This window comes from Enhydra lutris, unplaced genomic scaffold (assembly GCF_002288905.1).
Source record: "Enhydra lutris kenyoni isolate GAN:26980312 unplaced genomic scaffold, ASM228890v2 scaffoldscaffold20, whole genome shotgun sequence".
NCBI lineage: Eukaryota > Metazoa > Chordata > Mammalia > Carnivora > Mustelidae > Enhydra > Enhydra lutris.
Genome location: NW_019154104.1, coordinates 13,735,282 through 13,754,975, shown reverse-complemented (window position 1 = coordinate 13,754,975; position 19,694 = coordinate 13,735,282). Strand labels below are relative to the sequence as shown.

The 19,694-nt window shown below is 36.6% G+C and overlaps 1 protein-coding gene across 3 annotated transcripts in view; it reads right to left on the bottom strand.

Annotated features, from left to right (window-relative positions):
* LOC111148569 (centrosomal protein 128) overlaps positions 1–19,694 on the bottom strand; it is a 395,466-nt gene that overhangs the window by 274,053 nt on the left and 101,719 nt on the right. For all 3 annotated transcript variants that reach the window (XM_022505239.1, XM_022505241.1, XM_022505240.1), the window contains one exon: positions 6,580–6,930. In XM_022505239.1, coding sequence (XP_022360947.1) covers positions 6,580–6,930 — 351 coding nt within the window. The remainder of the gene's footprint in view (positions 1–6,579; positions 6,931–19,694) is intronic.

Sequence of the window (19,694 nt, the reverse complement as noted above, 5' to 3'; positions counted from 1 at the left end):
AAGGAAATTATTTATCTTTATAAAGATTATAATAGCACCTATATCATAGGGTTGTGATGAAGACTAGTGGCAAAGAAGAAAAAAAAAAGGTGCAGAGGATTCAAGTTCAAGGAGAAGCCAGGATCCCAGGGAGGTATTCGTATAAGATAGTAATCAGATCCGTGAAAAGCAGGTATAATTGATAAAGCAATGCCCCTGGACTGAAAAGACTCAGGGCCACAGAGGAAAGAGATTACTTTGAAAGGCAGTTAAAATGGCTAAAAATATAGGTAAGTCTAAGAGTAGACGTATTATTTTTCTATTGTAGTTTAACAAATTCCAACAAACTTAATAGCAAAAAATATACCATTTATTGTCTCCCTGTTTCCACAGATCCCAAGTCCAGGGACGGTATTGTGCCCAGGGTTTCCTAAAGTTAAGTCAAGGTATCAGCTGGCCTGGGCTCTTACTTGGAGGCTTAGGGGGAAGAATCCACTTCCAAGTTCATCCATATTGTTGGCAAAATTTAGTTCCATGAACTTAACACCCTGGTCCCTATTTCCTTGCTAGCTTTGGGCCAGGGTTTGCTCTGAGCTTCTAAGGCCACCCACATTCCTTGCCTCATGGACCCCTCTGACGCTGAAGCCAGGAACACCACAATGAATCTTTCCTGTGTTTCAAATCCCCCAACTTCCCCCTCTCTCAACAGCCAGAAAAATTTCTATGCTTTTAAGGATTCCTGTGATTAGAGTAGGCCCACCCAGATAATCTCCTTATCTTAAGGTCAACTCTGCCATATAACTGGAACCATGAGAGTGATATCTCATCATGTTCACAGGCTCCAGGAATTAGGGTGAGTCATCTCTGGGAGGTCCACTTACCATACCAGACAGAAACTGGCAGAATCGAGTCTTGGCTGTAAGGATAATGCAAGCTGGGCCTGAGAATAGGAGAAGTGGCTTCAAGACCGTGCTTAATGTTTGGAACAGATAACATAGGCCCTGGCTAGGAGTTAAGAGACTTCCCCGCTGCCCAGAAGATAAAGATGATATTTTCAAGATGGAGATTCAGCAGGTAAAACATCTTTGATTGCAAAATACTGTATTATCTTCCTAAAGTTAGTTTAAACAGCGATATTTATTTTTCTCACATAACATGGACACCAGAGATGGAGCACTTCAAGAAGAGTCCTTCAAAAACTCAGGCACTGCTACTCTACAATTCTCTAGATTTTGCCCTCGGTTTCAGCATTCCAAGTATCATATCAATTCATGACAAAGGTGGCACCCTTAGAGTGGACAGTCACAGACTACATTAGTCAAGTTTGCAAATTCTTTGGCAATAAAGATACTAAAAACTAAGTTCTATTTTCTTTTTGTTAATTGCTTGGCTAGTAGCCACAGCCCAAGATTTTGTCTAGACATTGTCTCTGAATCGGAAAATGACAGCGTCTTAACTGCCACCTCAATACCGTGGACATTCCTCAGTTGAATAGGCCTTATCTTGAGGGAACTCAAAACAATAGACTTGGATCCCCGTTGGCCAGGAATGCTGAAGTAGAAGCACTTGAAAGGGACCTGAGAAATCAGGCTTGTTTTTCACCTCATTTTTATTTCGGCTAAGTTTCCTAGTTCCCTCTCTTGCTTGGACTAACTTCAGCAAGGACAGATCATTTGGCTGGTCCATCACTGAAAACCTCCAAATTATCAAACTACGTATATTTGGATTATAGACTGCAGATTTTCAGTCTCTCTACCCCCAAAAAATCTTGCTCTCTGCTTTTACTATTTACTTTTCTCCACTTTTAGACAGGAAGGCTTCAACCTATATTTGTCTTTCTCTTATGGATCTGTAAGATCACAACACATGCCAACATCCTAAAGTTTTCATACCAGTCACTTAATACCCCACTCTGAGGCACAGCATCACTGCCCAAAGGTAGGATTTCTGATGGTTCAACTAACAACTACTTCCAGTAGCACAGTTTGCCAACTTCCCTTTAGAAAAGTATGATGCTCCTGTCCCCACTTGAGTTTTCCACTTAGTCAATCCTACATTTTAGGCTCTTTTACTTAAAGCTCCTTACTCTGAGAACTGATGTGTCCTGTCAGCTTGAATATCTTCTGCTGAGAGTAAGAGAAAACTCCAATTCCAGCTGACTTAAACTACAAGGTAATTTAATATCATTCCAGGCAGAACTGTTCCAGACATGGTGTCAAAGCTCTAGGTCCGCCTCTCTGCACTTCTCTCGGCAATACCTTCTGGTGTATGAGACTTCGTTCTCAGACCACAGTAAGACGGCCAACTTCGGCTACTGCAGGCATCACAGCCGAATAGAACAAAACCAGAGAAGGAAAAAAATCTCTCTTATGTATCTTCTTCAGGGGTGAGTAAATGTTTTCCAGAAGCTCCCCCAACAGACTTCATAACTCATTCTCCATTGCTCAAAAGAGTTATATGCTTGGTAACTGGCCTATATTAATTTTTGAATGGAATGGAACAGATTGAATGGATGGGGGAGGGAGTAGATGGGGATAATCAAGACCACTACGGAAGCCAACTGATGCTTCTAGGTAAGTTTTGCCTGTATATTCAGGAGAAGAAATGGGAAAAATAAGAGTTGGGTTGATTCCAGATTGAAGATCAGTTAGATGTGTGAGGTGGAAGAAAGAAATCAAAGAGGCTGGTGAGCATGTCATCAGAGCAGCTCTTCATGAAGTTCAATCTGATAGGAAAAAACATTGCAGGAAAGGACTGGTCAACCGGAGGAATGTGGAAAGATCAAAATCATATGGTAATCATTAAAAAAGGAAAAGGAAATAAAAGAAATGTGTAAGATCAGAGACTGAAATTTTGGAAGTAAAGATTTGGACATGGAGAAATTACAGATGAGGATAATTTTTTAGCCGCAGAAATTAGCTGCTGAGTGACTTGGAGGTCACTGTAAAATGGGAAATTAGTGAAGTTTAAGGATGCTGACGTTTAAGGTTGCTGAGATGAACTTTGTAATCACCAAAGATGATGATAAGAATTACATGTAATGAAACAGGCTGAGGGAAAGTCAGGTGCAAAAATCCTTGAGAAATATGGAGGCATAATGGAAAAATATGTAGCAGTTAGGAACAATGAGAAGAGAATGTTTAACCACGCAAACCCAGCTTCCAAAGAAGAAAAGCTGTAAGAGAAGATTACGAAGGAACGATTGAAAATGGCTGTGTGAAGCCAGAAGAATGATACTGTCTAAAACCATAATAAGAATAGAAACGAACTTTTCAAAGCCTGACCACAAAGTACACACAGAATTTTGTTTCCTAATTAACTAAAAGGTAGACAAAATTTTTAAAAAGGAAGAAAAGTTATTTTTCTGCATATGAAGGTATATGCAGATGGATTCTGGGTTATTCTAATATATCCATACTTTAGCCTTTCTAAAATTGCCTATGGTAGAACCATATATACATTTAAAATGTATTTAGCACTGATCCTTCTTTTCAACTTTTAAATTAAAAAAATTCAGCTGTTAAAAGACAGTATATATTACATATAGTCCTTTTTTCCTCAGCATGAAGGCAATACAAAAAAGGAAAAGATGGCAATTTAAGATTCTTGAAGTCAAATATTATCAAGCAAAAAGCTCAATACAGGCCAAACCAATTCTTCTGCCAACTCAGCAAGAAAAACAAGCAACCTAAGAAGCATTCCTATTATCCATATTAAAATATACATCTATGTATTTGGAAATATTCAGGAAAGTAAACATTGTGATCAGAATCCAAGTTCAAAATTTTTTCCTTTATCATTTTCAAATGTTGCTATAAGAACCAACAACTTCAAATAGCACTTTAAAAGATAAAGACAAAAAAAAGTTAAAGACAAAAATATCACAATAAATGAGATTATTTGTATCTACATAATTTTAGGTCCTCCATTATATGTTTATTTACATATCTCTGAAGAGCATCATATCATGGTCCCCTGATGTAAACATCCATGCCATTTTCTTTCAAGGAAGTACACAATCTGATGCTTCTGGGGTTTTTGTGCAATGATATGCTATTTGTTTGATATTCCATATAATTCGATAACAAAGTAGTTTTGTAATAGGATATATATCTAACAATCTTACCAAATTTCCAAAAATGTAAAAAACAGGAAAAAAGTAAATCAGAGCAATTTTTAAGAGAATACAACCCTTTAGCCTTCTACTACATTTTTAAGTGGCAAATCTTAAAGCAGAAAATAAATTACACTGGAAAAAAGAGAAATGGTAGTAGAGAAACACAAAAACTGTATTGTTTTGAGCATAGAAAATGTCTCAACAAGGTTACTTATTAAACAATTTACTCTGTAAAACATTATGTGTTTTATTTGGAATTTAGTATTATTTTTATTTTAATATATACTTCCAAATATACCCTAGAGTCACTTTTTGAAAATAATTAGCTCAAAAAAAAAAAAAAACAAACCAAAACAAAAAAAAAAAAAAAAACCATACGCTGTATTCCTAATGCCTTGGGGTGGTTTTGTGATTTTATTAAAAATTAAATACTCCTTAGAGGTATTATTCAGTAAGACATAAACATATAGAGGCTTTTTTCCAAAATTATTTACAACGTACTTCCATATCATGGATTTACTGGACGCTTACATGTGCAATGAAATAGCTGTTATCCTTTCTTTCTTGATTAACCACTGCTCTAACTCCAACATGCCGCATTCATTTTTAAGGCTTTTAAAGTGGAAATTACAATGCCTGCTGTGATAATTGTGATACTATCCTAACTGTGGCAATCACTTTAAAACTACTTCTTTGCTTATCATTAGCAATGCTAAGTGATAAAAATAATTATATCAGGAGCATTCTGGGAAATAATTGTTTAACAATTTTGAGTATCTAAAAAAACTCCATCTAGAAAACTCTGCACCATGGATTAGGATACTGTCTGAAGACATGGACCCTTCTACATTTCCTCTAATTAAGTAAAATCCCCAGGCGGTTTTCAATCAGTCAGTCCCTCCCACCCACCTTCTTTCTAGCTACCTCCTCTACAGTCATGCTCATTGAACCAGTTGCCATACCAGACTGACAACAGGATAATCAAGGTAGAGCAATTTCCTGGGATCAGATCAGTTCAGCTTCAAGTCTGAAAGCTTTACAACTGCTTTACCTCAGGGCAACTAGTCACCCAGTATGTGTCAGATGGGTTAAATTGAAAAGCACTCTACAATGAGTGCAAGGTGATCGCTTCCTCCAGCCTCGAGATGTCCACGAAATTCATATATAAATGGTAAAGCATCTTTTCCGGGACAGCTCATCTGGAATAAGCATCTGTCACTCTTAAGTGCTGACAATTGATTTTATAAACATAATTGCCTTACATTGTGTTTTCCTTTGAAAGAAAGTCAACTTATCCAAATGATTATTCTTTTGGAATGTTCAGAATTCTTGGCAAGTGACAAATGACAAAGCAGAAATGATAAACGAAGACTAAACATGGATAAAAATCAACCCTGACTTTCCTGTTTATTATCTTCCTGACTTTCCTGTTTATTATCTTATAAACATCTAGGTTTAATTCAACCCAAAGATATAGTTGAGAATCAACACAGGAGCACAAAATCCATTTAAAGTAACTGATGATACACGGGAAAGACGATGTGAAATGCATACACGGATCAGTGAAATGCTTTTTGCTGCGATCAAAAAGGCACAAAAGCAGAGTCTTAAAGAGGCTTGTGACCTGATAATACTGCTCAGGCAGTGAGATTATGAACGTCATTCATTTAACGAAAGTCATTATAGTTGCTGCCAGAAAATGGTCCAGTAGTAACTACTACATGTTTAAATGTTCCTTTCCAACCAATACTTAAGTTGAAATTTACTAAAAAATGAGACTTTAAAATATATGCACTGGGGGAAAAGTCAGGTGATATTATGGAAGACTTTGTGATTTTTTTTTTCCATTTGAAAATCAAAGAATAATTTCAACTTAGAGAACTAAAAGCCAAACTGAGGGAGAGGGAGGGATTTCTTTTTTTTTTTTTTTTTAAATAAACATATAATGTATTATTAGCCGCAGGGGTACAGGTCTGTGAACCGCCAGGTTTACACGCTTCACAGCACTCACCATACATAGCCCATACCCTCCCCAATGTCCATAATCCCACCACCCTCTCCCTCCCCCCCTCCCCCCCAGCAACCCTCAGTTTGTTTTGTGAGGTTGAGAGTCTCTTACGGTTTGTCTCCCTCCCTTGTACCCCCAAAACCACCCACGTTGCATCTCCACTTTCTCATATCAGGGAGATCATATAATAGTTGTCTTTCTCCGATTGACTTATTTCACTAAGCATAATAGAGGGATCTCTTTCCAAGGGCCAACTCTAAAAACTCACAGAATGTTAAACTATGGAGAAGACTTTAAAAACTTAAAAAATTAAATTACTTTTTACCTTGAAAAAGCCAAGACATAAAGACTCCTCTATCAAGGACATCATGATAGAGTACACGCACAGTACAGCACTCAAGTGTTTGTTCAAAGGATGGATGAATGAATGGTTGGTCACAGCAAAAACCATCCCTTGGGAATTTGGCTTTTATACCTGATTATTCTTGTCTGTCAGTTGATCAAGAGTTTCAGACTGTTTTTCCAGCGCTCGCTCTAACTTCTTGTGCTTAAGCTTCCACTGCCTGATGGACTCCTGAGCTTTCAGTTTCAGCTCTTCTCTCCTCTTCTCTGCCTCCTGCCTCAGGGCCTCCGACTGCTGGAACTCGAGGAGGTACTGTTCCGCCTGCTTGGTCGCATCCTCAGCATGGTGGGTCAGCTCTGAGATCTGAAGGTCAGCACGCTTGTGTTTGGCCTCACAAGTTTCAAAGTGATTCTGGATCTCTTTAAGCTGATCCAACATCTGTAGCTGCTCCTTTTCTTTGTGCTCCAATTGATGTGTTAAATTCTGGGAATAAAGCATGAGAAATATTAGGAACATGTTCTTGTCAAAACTGGATGTCTAACATAGCATCAAACAAGACTCTCTAATGTCTGAGAATGACTGAAATGGGAACCACCGGTACCAAATTTCATTAGTAGTCAGTCTAGAAGATGTGAGTCCCTCTCTATGTATTTTATGGGCACCTAAGTTGGGAATAATTCTTTATAGAAATAGTTCCTCTTTTTTAGACTACTTCATTATCCAAATAGGGAAAACACGTATTTTCCAGTTGACTGTCACCAAAATAGAAGGGCTTTTAATGAGAAAAACAAAGTGCATTACTTTAGTAAGAATCTAGCACTTCGTCCAACTGAAAAAAATGTCAGTTTTAAAAACTGTCAGATTAGCACAGCAGTCATATGTAATATTTCACTTTCTGGCAACACATAAATTTTGTTACAAGAGAATAAAAATACCTAATAAAATATGCACATTGATGATAGAAAGATCAATATAGATAATATTTGAAAGTTCATTTAAAAGACTCTCAATAAAGTGTTTATAGACACATTAATTCCAGCTAAATCTAATGTTATAAATTGCTAAACTTAGCTCAAGCTTTGTAAATCAGGGTAGGATAGATTTTTAAACAAACAAATTTATTTGAACTACATAATAATAAAGAAAAGCAAACCTGAACTCTTAAAATCCAGCTTCCCAGAATGGGTCAACAACACATTTGGAAATTGCACTAAATCATCATGCTTCATACATATTTTCAATTTGAAAAGACCTGGTAAAGATCTATTTTAACTTAAAAATGGAGGACACTTTTATATAACATTTTAAACAAATAAAAGAATATTATAATCATTAACATTAAGCCACTATTATAGAGCTTTGGAAGGGAGTGACAAATTAAGAAATAATGTATCCCGTATGCTGCCCCTCCTGAGCCTTACTTTCCAATACTCAGGTGACAAAGGAAACATGAAAAGGCCATGTTCAGGGGACTAAGATGATACCGGAGCTGGACAAACAATAAATATCATCTACATTGCTGTAAGGCTCCTACAAATGAAGGCTGGAAACATTTACCAACTTCCCCTGATTCTCACAGCAGAACGTTCAGTTCCAGATTCCATTATCCCTGCACCATGGCTCAAATAAGTGAAATACAATTTCTTTCATGGTTAAAGTCATTATTTGACATCATGGCAAAAAAATACAATAAAAATAATGCCTTGAAAACGAGTTTCATTTTCAGAGCAACAGGTTTGCATTTGCTCAGTTTGCTAAATTCAATGCAGCATGGAAGAGATGAGTCACTCCTTTATCTACCCAAACAAAATAGTAAATTGAGAACTGTGCACTTGTTTGTGCGGAAAATTCTAAAATGAAATCAGAAAGCCATAGTGGTAGTGGTTTGCCCTTTTGCCCTTATCTAAAAGTTTTATCACTAAGATAGAAATCAACTTTACTAAGCCGCAGTATTCGCATGATTTCTCCATCAGCAGAGAGATGCCAATATTTTTTTTTGTTTCTAACAAACACTTTGGAGAGTGGGTACCCTTCCTACATGTTAAGCACATAGCTTACAAAATGGTTAATAAGACCTGGCTTTGATACCAAAAAACTAAGTAATATAAACTGGGGAGATACTCACACTACCAGCTAGATTACAATTGCAAATGATGCTAGATGCTATAATGATGGACAGTTACCTGAAGGGGACTAAATTCTACAGTGTGGCTGGGGAGGGTTTCTCTTCGGAGATGACATATGAGCTGAGATCTAAATGAGAAGGAGCTAGCAATAATAATTATTATTACTACTAAAGTTTACTGAGCACTTGAGTTGTACAAAGGATTAAGCAAATACTTTATAAGAATGACCTCACTTGGGGAGCCTGGGTGGCTCAGTGGGTTAAGCCTCTGCCTTCGGCTCAGGTATGATCTCAGGGTCCTGGGATCAAGCCCCGCAACCGGCTCTCTGCTCAGCAGGGATCCTGCCTCCTCCTCTCTCTCTGCCTGCCTCTCTGCCTACTTGTGATCTCTGTCTGTCAAATAAATAAATAAAATTAAAAAAAAAAAAAAAGAATGACCTCACTTGGTCCCACTATTACTATCTTAATTTTAGTGATATGTAACTAACTCTTGAAACCTGCCCAAGATCACATACCTAATATGTGAGGAAATGGGATTTAGATCCAGATTGTCTGGCTGCAGAGCCCATGTTTTCAACTCTTTGCTAAGTGGCCAGATTCTCAGATGACCCTAACTCCTTGCCTGTTTTTCACCTACTCTCACAGTCCTGTCTTAGTGGTTCTGTTCAGAACTGCCATCTATGAAGCAAGAGTCCCAGTACTCCCTTCTCCCCAGCACTCCTCCTCTCATCCCTTTTCCCTATTCCTCAGGCCTTTGGCTTTATCTACCCATCTGCCCAGTTCCCTCACTCCTTTTCTTCTCATACATCTGCTCTTCATTGTCAGGAAGATGACCATGCCCTGACATTTCTTTTGCTGGCTTTAAATCCAAGTTTTTTGACCTAACTTCTTTAATTTTCACTTTAACCACTCCCTTCTTCGCATTTCAAACTCTTTTTTAAAGCTGAACTTAAATGGTAAAACTACCAGGTATGGGGGAATTAACACATTTCCTGTTTCCTATATCAGGTTCCTGAGTCCTCTAAGGAAAACCAAACAGGAGTATCAGTTGATGTGATAGCACACGGAGAGGCAAGCCCTTGGTGCAGAAATTTACTGCATGCCTCTTCCCAATCCACACAGTGGCCCTTCCAAAATGGCCTGCCTCAGACCCACCATCTTTTCACTCACTTCTAGTGTGTAACATAGCTCCTTAAAAAATGAAATTGACGCTATTATGCAGGACATCCCTTAAATTTCCTTAATGTACCATTTTGAAACTTAACCAAACGGATACTCTGTCCTCCTCTCTAGTCTCTGAGGAAAAGGGATCTTTCTTAGACAAATTAGCCTATCTTTGTAATTTCCTTCCACATCCATCAAGGGTTTCACTACATCAATTATATCTTCTCTTCCTTGTACTGAACCTCTGTTTTCCTATTTGGATCATTCTTCTCTACTATTCCCATCTTTAAAAAGAAAATCATGGGACACCTGGGTGGCTCAATTGGTTAAGCGGCTGCCTTTGGCTCAGGTCATGATCCCAGTGTCCTGGGATTGAGTCCCACATTGGGCTCCTTGCTCGGCAGGGAGCCTGCTTCTCCCTCTGCCTCTGCCTGCCACTCTGCCTGTGCTCACGCGCGCTCTCTCTCTCTCTCTCTCTCTGACAAATAAATAAATAAAACCTTTAAAAAAATAAAAATAAATCACAGAAATAATTTTTTCTTAATGAAACAAATTGAAGAGGATACAAACAAACAGAAAGATAGTTCATGTTCATGAATTGGAGGAATCGGTATAGTTAAAATGTTTATATTACCCAAAGCAATCTGCAGTTTTCATGCAATCCCTATCAAAATACCAAAAGCATTTTTCACATAACTAGATCAAATAATCCTAAAACTTGTATGGAACCACAAAAGACCCTAATAGTCAAAGCAATCTGAAAAAGAACAAAGCTAGAGGTATCATGATCCCAGATTTCAAGATATACTACAAAGCTAACATAACAGTATGATACTGGCACAGAAATAGGCACACAGATCAACAGAATAGAATAGAGATTCCAGCAATAAGCCCACACTTTTATGGTCAATTAATCAATGAAAATGAGGCAGGAACACACAACAGGAAAAGTCTCTTTAGTGATGTTGGAAAAACAGCACAGCTACATGCAAAAGAATGAAACTGGACCACTTTCTTACACCATAGACAAAAATAAACTCAAAATGGATTAAAGACCTAAGTATGAGATCTGAAACCATAAAATTCCTAAAGAAAATATAAGCAGCAATTTCTTTGACATCAGCCATAAAAACAATTTTTCCAAATACATCTACTTTGACAAGGAAAACAAAAAGCGAAATTAAACCATTGGGCCTACACCAAAATAAAAAGCTTTTGTACAGTGAAGGAAACCATAGACAAAACAAAAAGGCAACCTACCTAGTGGTAGAATACATTTGCAAATGAGATATCCAATAAGGAATTAATATCCAAAATATACGAAGAACTTAGACAACTCAACATCAAAAACCAATAATCCATAAAAAATGGACAGAAAACCTGAACAGAACTTTTTGCAAAGAAGACATACAGATGGCCAACAGACCATGAAAAAATGCTCAACATCATTAATCAGCAGGGAAATGCAAATTAAAACCACAATGAAATATCACTTTATACCTGTCAGAATGGCTTAAAAAAAAAAAAAACACACAAGAAATTACAAGGTGTTGGTGAAGATGTGGAAGAAAAGGGACATTCATTCACTGTTGGAGGGAATGCAAATTGGTGCAGCCACTGTGAGAAATGGTATGCAGGTGCCTCAAAAATTACAACTAGAATTATCATATTACCCAATAATTCCACAACTGGGCATTTACCCAAAGAAAATGAAAACACTAATTCAAAGGGATACATGCACCCCTATGTTTATTGCAGCATTATTTACAATTGCCAAGATACAGAAGCAACCCAAATGTCATTCACAGATAAATAAAGATGTAACACACACGTGCACATGTGCACACACAATGGAATATTATTCAGCCATTAAAAAAAGAATGAAATCTTGCTGTTTGCAACAACATGGATGGATTTACGGGGTATAATGCTAAGAGAAATAAGTCAGTCACAGAAACACAAATACTGCATGATTTCACTCACATGTGGAATTTAAGAAACAGAACAAAGAAAAAAGAGACAAAAAAAAGACTTTTTTCCCCAGCTTTTTTTTTTAATTATGTTCAATTAGCCAACATATAGTACATCATTAGTTTTTGGTGTACTGTTCAACAATTCATTAGTTGCATATAACACCCAGTGCTCATCACCATACTTGCCCTCCTTAATATTCATCACTCAGTTATCTCATTCTCCCCAACCTACTCCCCTTTCTGCAACACTTAGTTTGGTTCCCGGAATCTGGAATCTCTCATAGGTGTCTCCCTCGCTGATTTCTTCCTATTTAGTCTTCCCTCCTCCTTCCCCTGTGGTCCTCTGTGCTATTCCTTATATTCTACGTATGAGTGAAACAATACAATAATTGTCTTTCTCTGCTTGACTTATTTCACTTAGCATAATCCTCTTCAGTTCCATCCATGTTGACGCAAATGACGGGTATTCATCCTTTCTGATGGCTGAGTAATATCCCATTGTATATAAGAATCACATCATCTTTATCCATTCATCTATTGAAGGGTATCTCAGCTCCTTCCATAGTTTGGCTACTGTGGACATTGCTGCTATGAACACAGGTGTGCGTGTGCCCCTTCTTTTCACTACATCTGTATCTTTCAGGTAAATAATAGTACAGTTCCTGGGTCGTTGGGTAGCTCTATTTTTAATGTCTTGAGGAACCTCCATACTGTTTTCCAGAGTGTCTGTACCAGCTTGCATTCCCAACAACAGTGTAAGTGGGTTCCCCTTTCTCCACATCCTCACCAACACTTGTTTTTTCCTATCTTTTTCATTTTGCCACTAACTGGTGTAAGGTGGTATCTTATTGTGGTTTTGATTTGTATTTCCCTGATGGCTAGTGATGTTGAACATTTTTTCATGTGTCTGTTAGCATTTGTGTGTCTTCTTTGAAGAAGTGTCTGTTCATGTCTTCTGCCCAGTTACTGACTGGGTTATTTGAAAAAAACAGACTCTTAAACACAGAGAATGAACTAGCTATTTTCAGAGAAGGGGGTGAAAGGATGATGAGGGAAATAGATAAAGGGGATTAATAGAACGTTTATCTTGATGAGCAATGAGAAATGTGTGAAACTACTGAGTAATTGTGTTGGACACCTGAAACTATTGTAGCACGATGTATTATCTATACTTGAATTAAAAAAAAAAAATCACGAAAATAATTTTTTTAATGAAACAAACAAAAAAACACCTTATCAACCAGCACTCTATACTCTGCTTCCTATTAAATCAGACTCTCCTGGAAAGAGCGGTCTACACCTGGTACCCCACAATTTTATTCCTAATTCATTTCCCCATTCATTGGATTTGGTTTTCACATCTATCATACAATTAAAATAGCTCTCATCAAGATATCCAAAGATCCTCTTTAGCCAAATACAATGGACTCTTTAAAAATCTACTCTAGTTTCTTTGTAGCATGTAACACTGTCAATGGCTCCTTCTGTTTTATAAGTCTTTCTTCTTCCCTGACTTTCATAATACCCCTCTCTTCACTAGTTCTCCTTTTACTCCTGCTCTTTAATCTTCTTTCCTTGGTCTCTCCCACCATTTAGCTTTTAAATACAGATAATAGTATAAGATTCTAGAATTATGCATCATTCTATCTATAAAATATCTTCAGTAAGTAAGCAAGCATGTAGGTAGACAATGATATAAGTAATTTCCAATTCAGAAGCCAGGATGATTTTCTAAACTCCAGACCTTTAAATATCGAATTATATAATGATGTCCTACATCTGGGAATTCCACAGGCTTCTTAATTTTAGCATGCCAAAAAATTGAATTTATCTGATGCCCAACTCCTAACAATTAAGGTAGTTCTACTAATAAAATGGCAATAATGGCTCTCTCTGCTGAGAAAGTATAGAAATGGGAATGGAATTGTATATTTAAATAGTGAGAAAGTTTGAAGTAACTGTTATAGGAAAAGAGAAAATGAACAAGAGATAAATGTTTAAAAGCTATCAAACAGAAATAAGGTCACAGTTAGTCTCAAATTTATAATAGACTCAAATATACAAAATTCTCTGAATATCCCTAACAAGCTCTTGAACCCAGGAGGAAAATAAGTTCAGCATTATTTATTCTTCTATAATTACAGAACAACAAGAATAGGCACATGATTAACATATGTAAGCCCAGAGCTTAAGCACATAAATTTCATTGTTCTCACATTTTAAAAATTACAGACTTTCATATTAACATATTTCATACAATAACTCACTTAGAAGAATACTTGAAAACATCATGGCATTAATTGGGTATATAAGTATAAATGAATAGAAAAGGATGTGTTCTAATTGTAAATAATTGTGGTTCTTACTACTGATGGGAAAGTAGGATTGAATTTGAACTGGATGAACCCTGCCTCTAACTGCTCTGAGTCTGGAAACTGTTGCCACTGATCTGCTCCCATCAGTCTGTCTGCATTCTGCTTCAGGTAAAACCTGTCATAGAACTCCTGCCTATATTCATTCCTTGGCAGGTCCTATTCAGCCACAGTTTTGATGTTGTCTTTAATCCATCTTCCTCAAATAACAAATCAGAATAATCTAATTGTAACAAACATTTCTGCCCCATCAATCAAGAGATTATATTACAGAACCCTCACAACAATCCTTCACATACGCACACATTTATAGAGAGCACACAAGTAAACAAACACATCATTTATCCATGGATAAATGCTTTTAGGGTAGGCATATATGCCAAATACTAGTATCTTCCTATGTACTACCTGAAATGCTAAATGAAAAGCAATTTTCTTATTTATTCCATTAGGATGATTTCCAATTCTGTTATTACTATCATACATTCCTGGCAGCCTCTTCTACCCTAAAGAACATTTTATAGTTAAATTGTGTGAAATTATTTCAGCCACTAGAGCAGAGTTGTTAAATTTCATATCTTTTAATCAAGTCTATTACTTATTTCTCACTATGTAAGTACTGTCAAAGACAGGAACCATCCAAAAACACAGAAATGTCTTTTTTTTTTCTTCCCCACCAAGAATTGTTTCCAGTTATGTGGGAGAAAAAACTTTGGTTCCTAATGGGAACATTTTAGATTCTATAGCTGGGCCTGAGAATTAAACCAACACAAAACAGATTAACAGGAGAAAAGCACACAAATTTTATTTAATATTTTTACATAGACATAGGAGCCTTTGTTGGAAAAATGAAGACCCTACCAAAGTGGTTGGGATCAAGAGCTTCTACGCTTTTTTTAACAGAGAATTTGTGGGGAAATGGCAAGAAAAAGGAAAAGGGATTTAATAAGCTTCGAGGGGTAATAAACTGTGGGAAAGTGGCGAGGAAATACATGGGGGAATCTAACTGAAGATCAGGGTTATTTTAGGTTCCTTTGTACATATCCACTTTGGAATCAACTCCCAATCTCCAGTGATAAAAAAATGTTTTCTTCCTGGTAGAGGGAGTGTACCTTCCTCATGGGAAATATTATGACCTTCTTTAGGTAGGAAAAGAGGTCAGAGTACCCTTTCTGCATCTACTGTTTCTCAAGTGCCTTCAGCTCACAATAATCAATATGCCAAAGTGGAACATTTGGGGATGGTACGTTCTGATCCCTTTCACAGCACCTTACCAAAGGTTTATAAACGCTCCAACTCAATCTAAAACTTTACACATTTCTCTTTTTTCTTTTTTTCTTTTTTTTTTTTCACATTATCTCTTTCTCCTTCTTCAGGTGGGAAAAAATGTTAATGAGTAGTTGTGTTGAGGGTCTCAGGTTTGCTGATAACTAGAAGGATTCACCGGATTCAGCATATAGTCATACTTATGTTGAGATTTATTAGACTGAGAAGATAAAAGGCAAAATCAGCAAAGGGAAGAGAACATGGGGTATAGTCCAATGGAACCCAGGCACAAGCTTCCAGGAGTCCTCTTCCTGAGGATGAGGATGAACTCAATTGTTCCAGCAGTGAATTCTGACAACGTGTGTGAGGTACTTGCTACCAGGGAAACTCATTAGAAACTCAGTGCTCAAAGTTTTCATTAGAAGCTAGTCACTTAGCTATTGTCTGCCTAGTATGGACCAAAATCCAGACTACCAGAAGGAAAGTGGTTGTTCAGCATAAACCACATTCTTTGTACAAAAGGTCTAAGCACCATGAGCTACACCTTATCATTTAAGGAAAGTTTCTTACTTGATTATCATTAAAGTTCCCAGATGCCAAACAAGGGCCTATTTTGGAAGCAGACCCAAGGAAACAGTCTCTGGTCTACTTTGTTAACTCCTTTCTTTCCAGTAGTAAAATGGCCAAGGAATAGACAGAAAGGAAAAGAATCTATTAAAGAATGCATTATAGCTGCATTTAGAAGATGATAGAAAAGAACTCTCTAAAAAGAGATACTCTATTTTTAAATAGTATGGATAGGATCCTTCATAAATTCTAGCTTTAACTGTTCACACATCTAAGATCATAATTTCACATATGTAGATTACAAAAACAATATTTACCAACTTGAAAATACAAAAGTGGAAAAACTGGACTAGCTAGGAGAATAATGGAATAAGTTTATAGAATTAAGAAACCAGTTCCGTCTAGTATATGAGGATCTTCCTACCTGCCTTCTTTTTATTTCTCATATTCTTCAAGAATTACTAAACCTACATTGAAACAGTTTCCATTAAAAGACAAAAAGCAGACTACTATGTAGGTGACAACAATGATTATTTGTTCACTGATATCACTAACATATAGTATAACACAATTTTTCCAGTACTCTTATTTAATAGTCAGACATGCATACGAAGGATTGGGCACTTTAGGGAATATTTAAAAATGAAAACTTCATCCCAAATAAGCCAGGGTCTCAGAATATTTATTTTAAATAAACCTTTTCACCTAGTATTATGTACTTTGTATGAGACCTTTAAGGGTAATGAGAAAAGAGCCACACTTTAATGACTCAAAAACAACATCCCAGGGAAATAGTAGCATATCAGGGAAAGAACATGAATCACAGAGATCAAATCCCAGCTCTGTCACTCTATGACCTTAGGAGAAGTGTTTACCACCTGTGAGCCAAGGCAACTAAATTTATAAAGAGGACTCAATAACATCTACATATCAGAAGAATGACGACCTACACAAAATCAATTGGATAAACATCTGAAAGACTCATTGATTGGCACACTTTACAAACTCAACAATGGCAAGGTTTATTGCTAACTAGAAACAACATTAAAATTAGAGAGGTAGGCACCTGGGTCGCCCAGTCAGTTAAGTGGTTAAGTGTCTGCCATCAGCTCGGGTCATCCTCCCAGGGTCCTGGGATCAAGCCCTGAGTTGGCTCCCCACTCAGTAGGAATCTGCTTCTCTGTCTCCCTCCCCACTCCGCATTACTTCTGCATGTTTTCTTTCTCTCAAATAAATAAATAAAATCTTTCCAAAAAAATTAGAGAGTTAATCCAAGGCCTGTATTATAAAGATGAGGAAATTGAGGGACAAGGAGATAATCAATCCAAGTTAAGGGAAGTAGTTTACAGCAGAGAGCCACAGGTCCCCAATATTCAAACTAATATTCATTCCACTTCATTGTATTACTGACTTGGATACCAGCCAAACAACCTCTTAAATAATTAAATAAGCTACCATGTTCTTTCCTGAGATAGGAGGAAATCCTAAATAGGAATTACACAATCTCTGAGGCATGGATGTTTCTGCAACATTTTTAAAACTGAGAGGAAAAAAAAACACAGAATAGAGGTGACTTGGTTAAAACAAAATCAGGCATAGGATAGTTTTCCCCTTCTATATTCAAGACACTGGCTAGGCACTGAGGAAAGTATTAGATGAGAAACACTGATTGGGACAAATATGATAAAGTAGGAGGGAAGAGACATCACCGTTAGCTAGTAAAGTAGAAACAGAATTTAAGTTAGTAAATTTAAGAGAAACTACTCTGATCATCAAGAACTCATAAAGAAAGGCACATAAAATAAGGAGACAATGAGCAAACTCAAGTGTGAAGAAGAGAAAAGATTGGGTCACTGAAAAAGGACAGGCATTTAGGACCAATAGTAGCACTGGCAAGAGCCACACACTGGGCCGTCAGGGCTATTCACGAAGAGTATAAGTTCAAGAGGGCCAAAAAGAGATTAAAAAGGAAGGTCAGAAACTAGGTTAGGAGAATGCTGAAATCCAGTTTAAGCTTTCAGAAGTTTTTTTAGCAAGGGAATAACATGATCAGATATGTGCTTGAGAAAGATTAATCACCAAAGGACATTATGCTAACACTAGGATATTAAAATATTATAGCAACATTAAAAATAATTGAAAATCATCTTTTTAATGCAGGAATGGACTGTTAGAACCAATATTTTCTCATCTGAATTCAATTTCAGCAATCAAATTCAATAAAACTTGCTTATAATAGGTAAGAACCATCTATGGCATTCAAGAGAATAGGGGGAGAAAAAGAAAAACACCACTTGTCAGTCTCATTCTTTCTGAGGAAAATACAGGTATGTTTCCATTTAATCCAATAAATATTTACTGCACTCAGCAACAACCAAGCTGCTAGAGACACAAAAAGATGAATAAGACAGCATGTTTCTCCATTCTACTGCTACGGAGAACCATATAGTGTGATTAGGCAGACACCTAACAGTTATTTTAAATAAATGTAATACATATGAGCAATTTTTTTCTCCTGTATTTCAAATTCTGCCTCTCTTCCCAATTTATGCTACCTAATCTATACTTAGATTTCATTCTTCGGTGTCTTCATCTGTCCTTATCTTTATATAACATTTTCTAACAATGATTCTTTGTCAAAAAGAAAAGAGCCCTGAGCTAACACCATTAGGTGATGGCTAAGGGAACAAAAAGAAGGTAATTCACAGTTCCTAGTGAAAGTAACAAAGACAAAGAGCAAACATGGGGGGCAGAAGGGAAGAGGCAGAAACATAGCTAGAGAGAAAATGAATGCCTATGCCAGCCAATCTCAGAACTCAAACAACAGCCAACACCACTAAGGCAAGAGTATGCACAGCACTCTTGTCCTCTGTTTCCCTTTGGTGCCTTCTTTCATGATGAAAGTGCTCATAACATTGGTGCTGGCAGAGGAAATGTGGTTGAGAGGAGAATGGGGAAGAAGGAAAAGATTAACTAGAGAATCTGATCAAATAGACACCTCTCCCAAAAAGTCTTTTGTGAGAATTTCAAATAACTTGATTCTGCAATATTTGAAAAAGAATGATCCCAGATTAAGGGCAAGCCAAATGGAAGTACAGTCATTTGTACATTTCTTTTAATTTTTATAATTGCTAGACTTTGAGTTTTAGATACATCAAATATATGGTATAACAGAAATACGAAGACGCACACATCACACAATTTTTGATTTGATGTTTTCTCACATACAGTAAGCATGTATATTGTAAAATTATGTGTTTGTATTATACTCATTTTATCAAAAATTTAAAAACAAGTTTAAATATTAATTATTATAAAGATTAAGAGTTTTTATAGCTTGCATTGATGACAAGTTCATTTTAAGAACAAATATTCTGATTCCCAAGTCTCCTTGGTTGGAAATACCATGCTTAATTATAAAGTTTCTCATATGAACACATACAAACCACAAAAGAATGATGTGTTTTACAACATAGTTTCTAGAAACCCAGCACAGTGAAAGTAGCAACTACCCTATCAAAATGATACACTGAAACAAAAATGATATTTAAAGTATAGGCAAATATAAAGCTCAATTCTTTATAAGGACAAAAATGGTGACATTAAAGTTAATAAGTAACAAACATGCCTCAAGGAGAACACGTTTAAAACAGAACTCAATTATCTTAACACTGACTCTGAACAAAGATAAGACTAATTCCAGCCCAAAATATGACTTCCTTAAAGTAGACACAGATGAAAACACTAACTGAACAAGGATATTATATCCAAACTGAGATG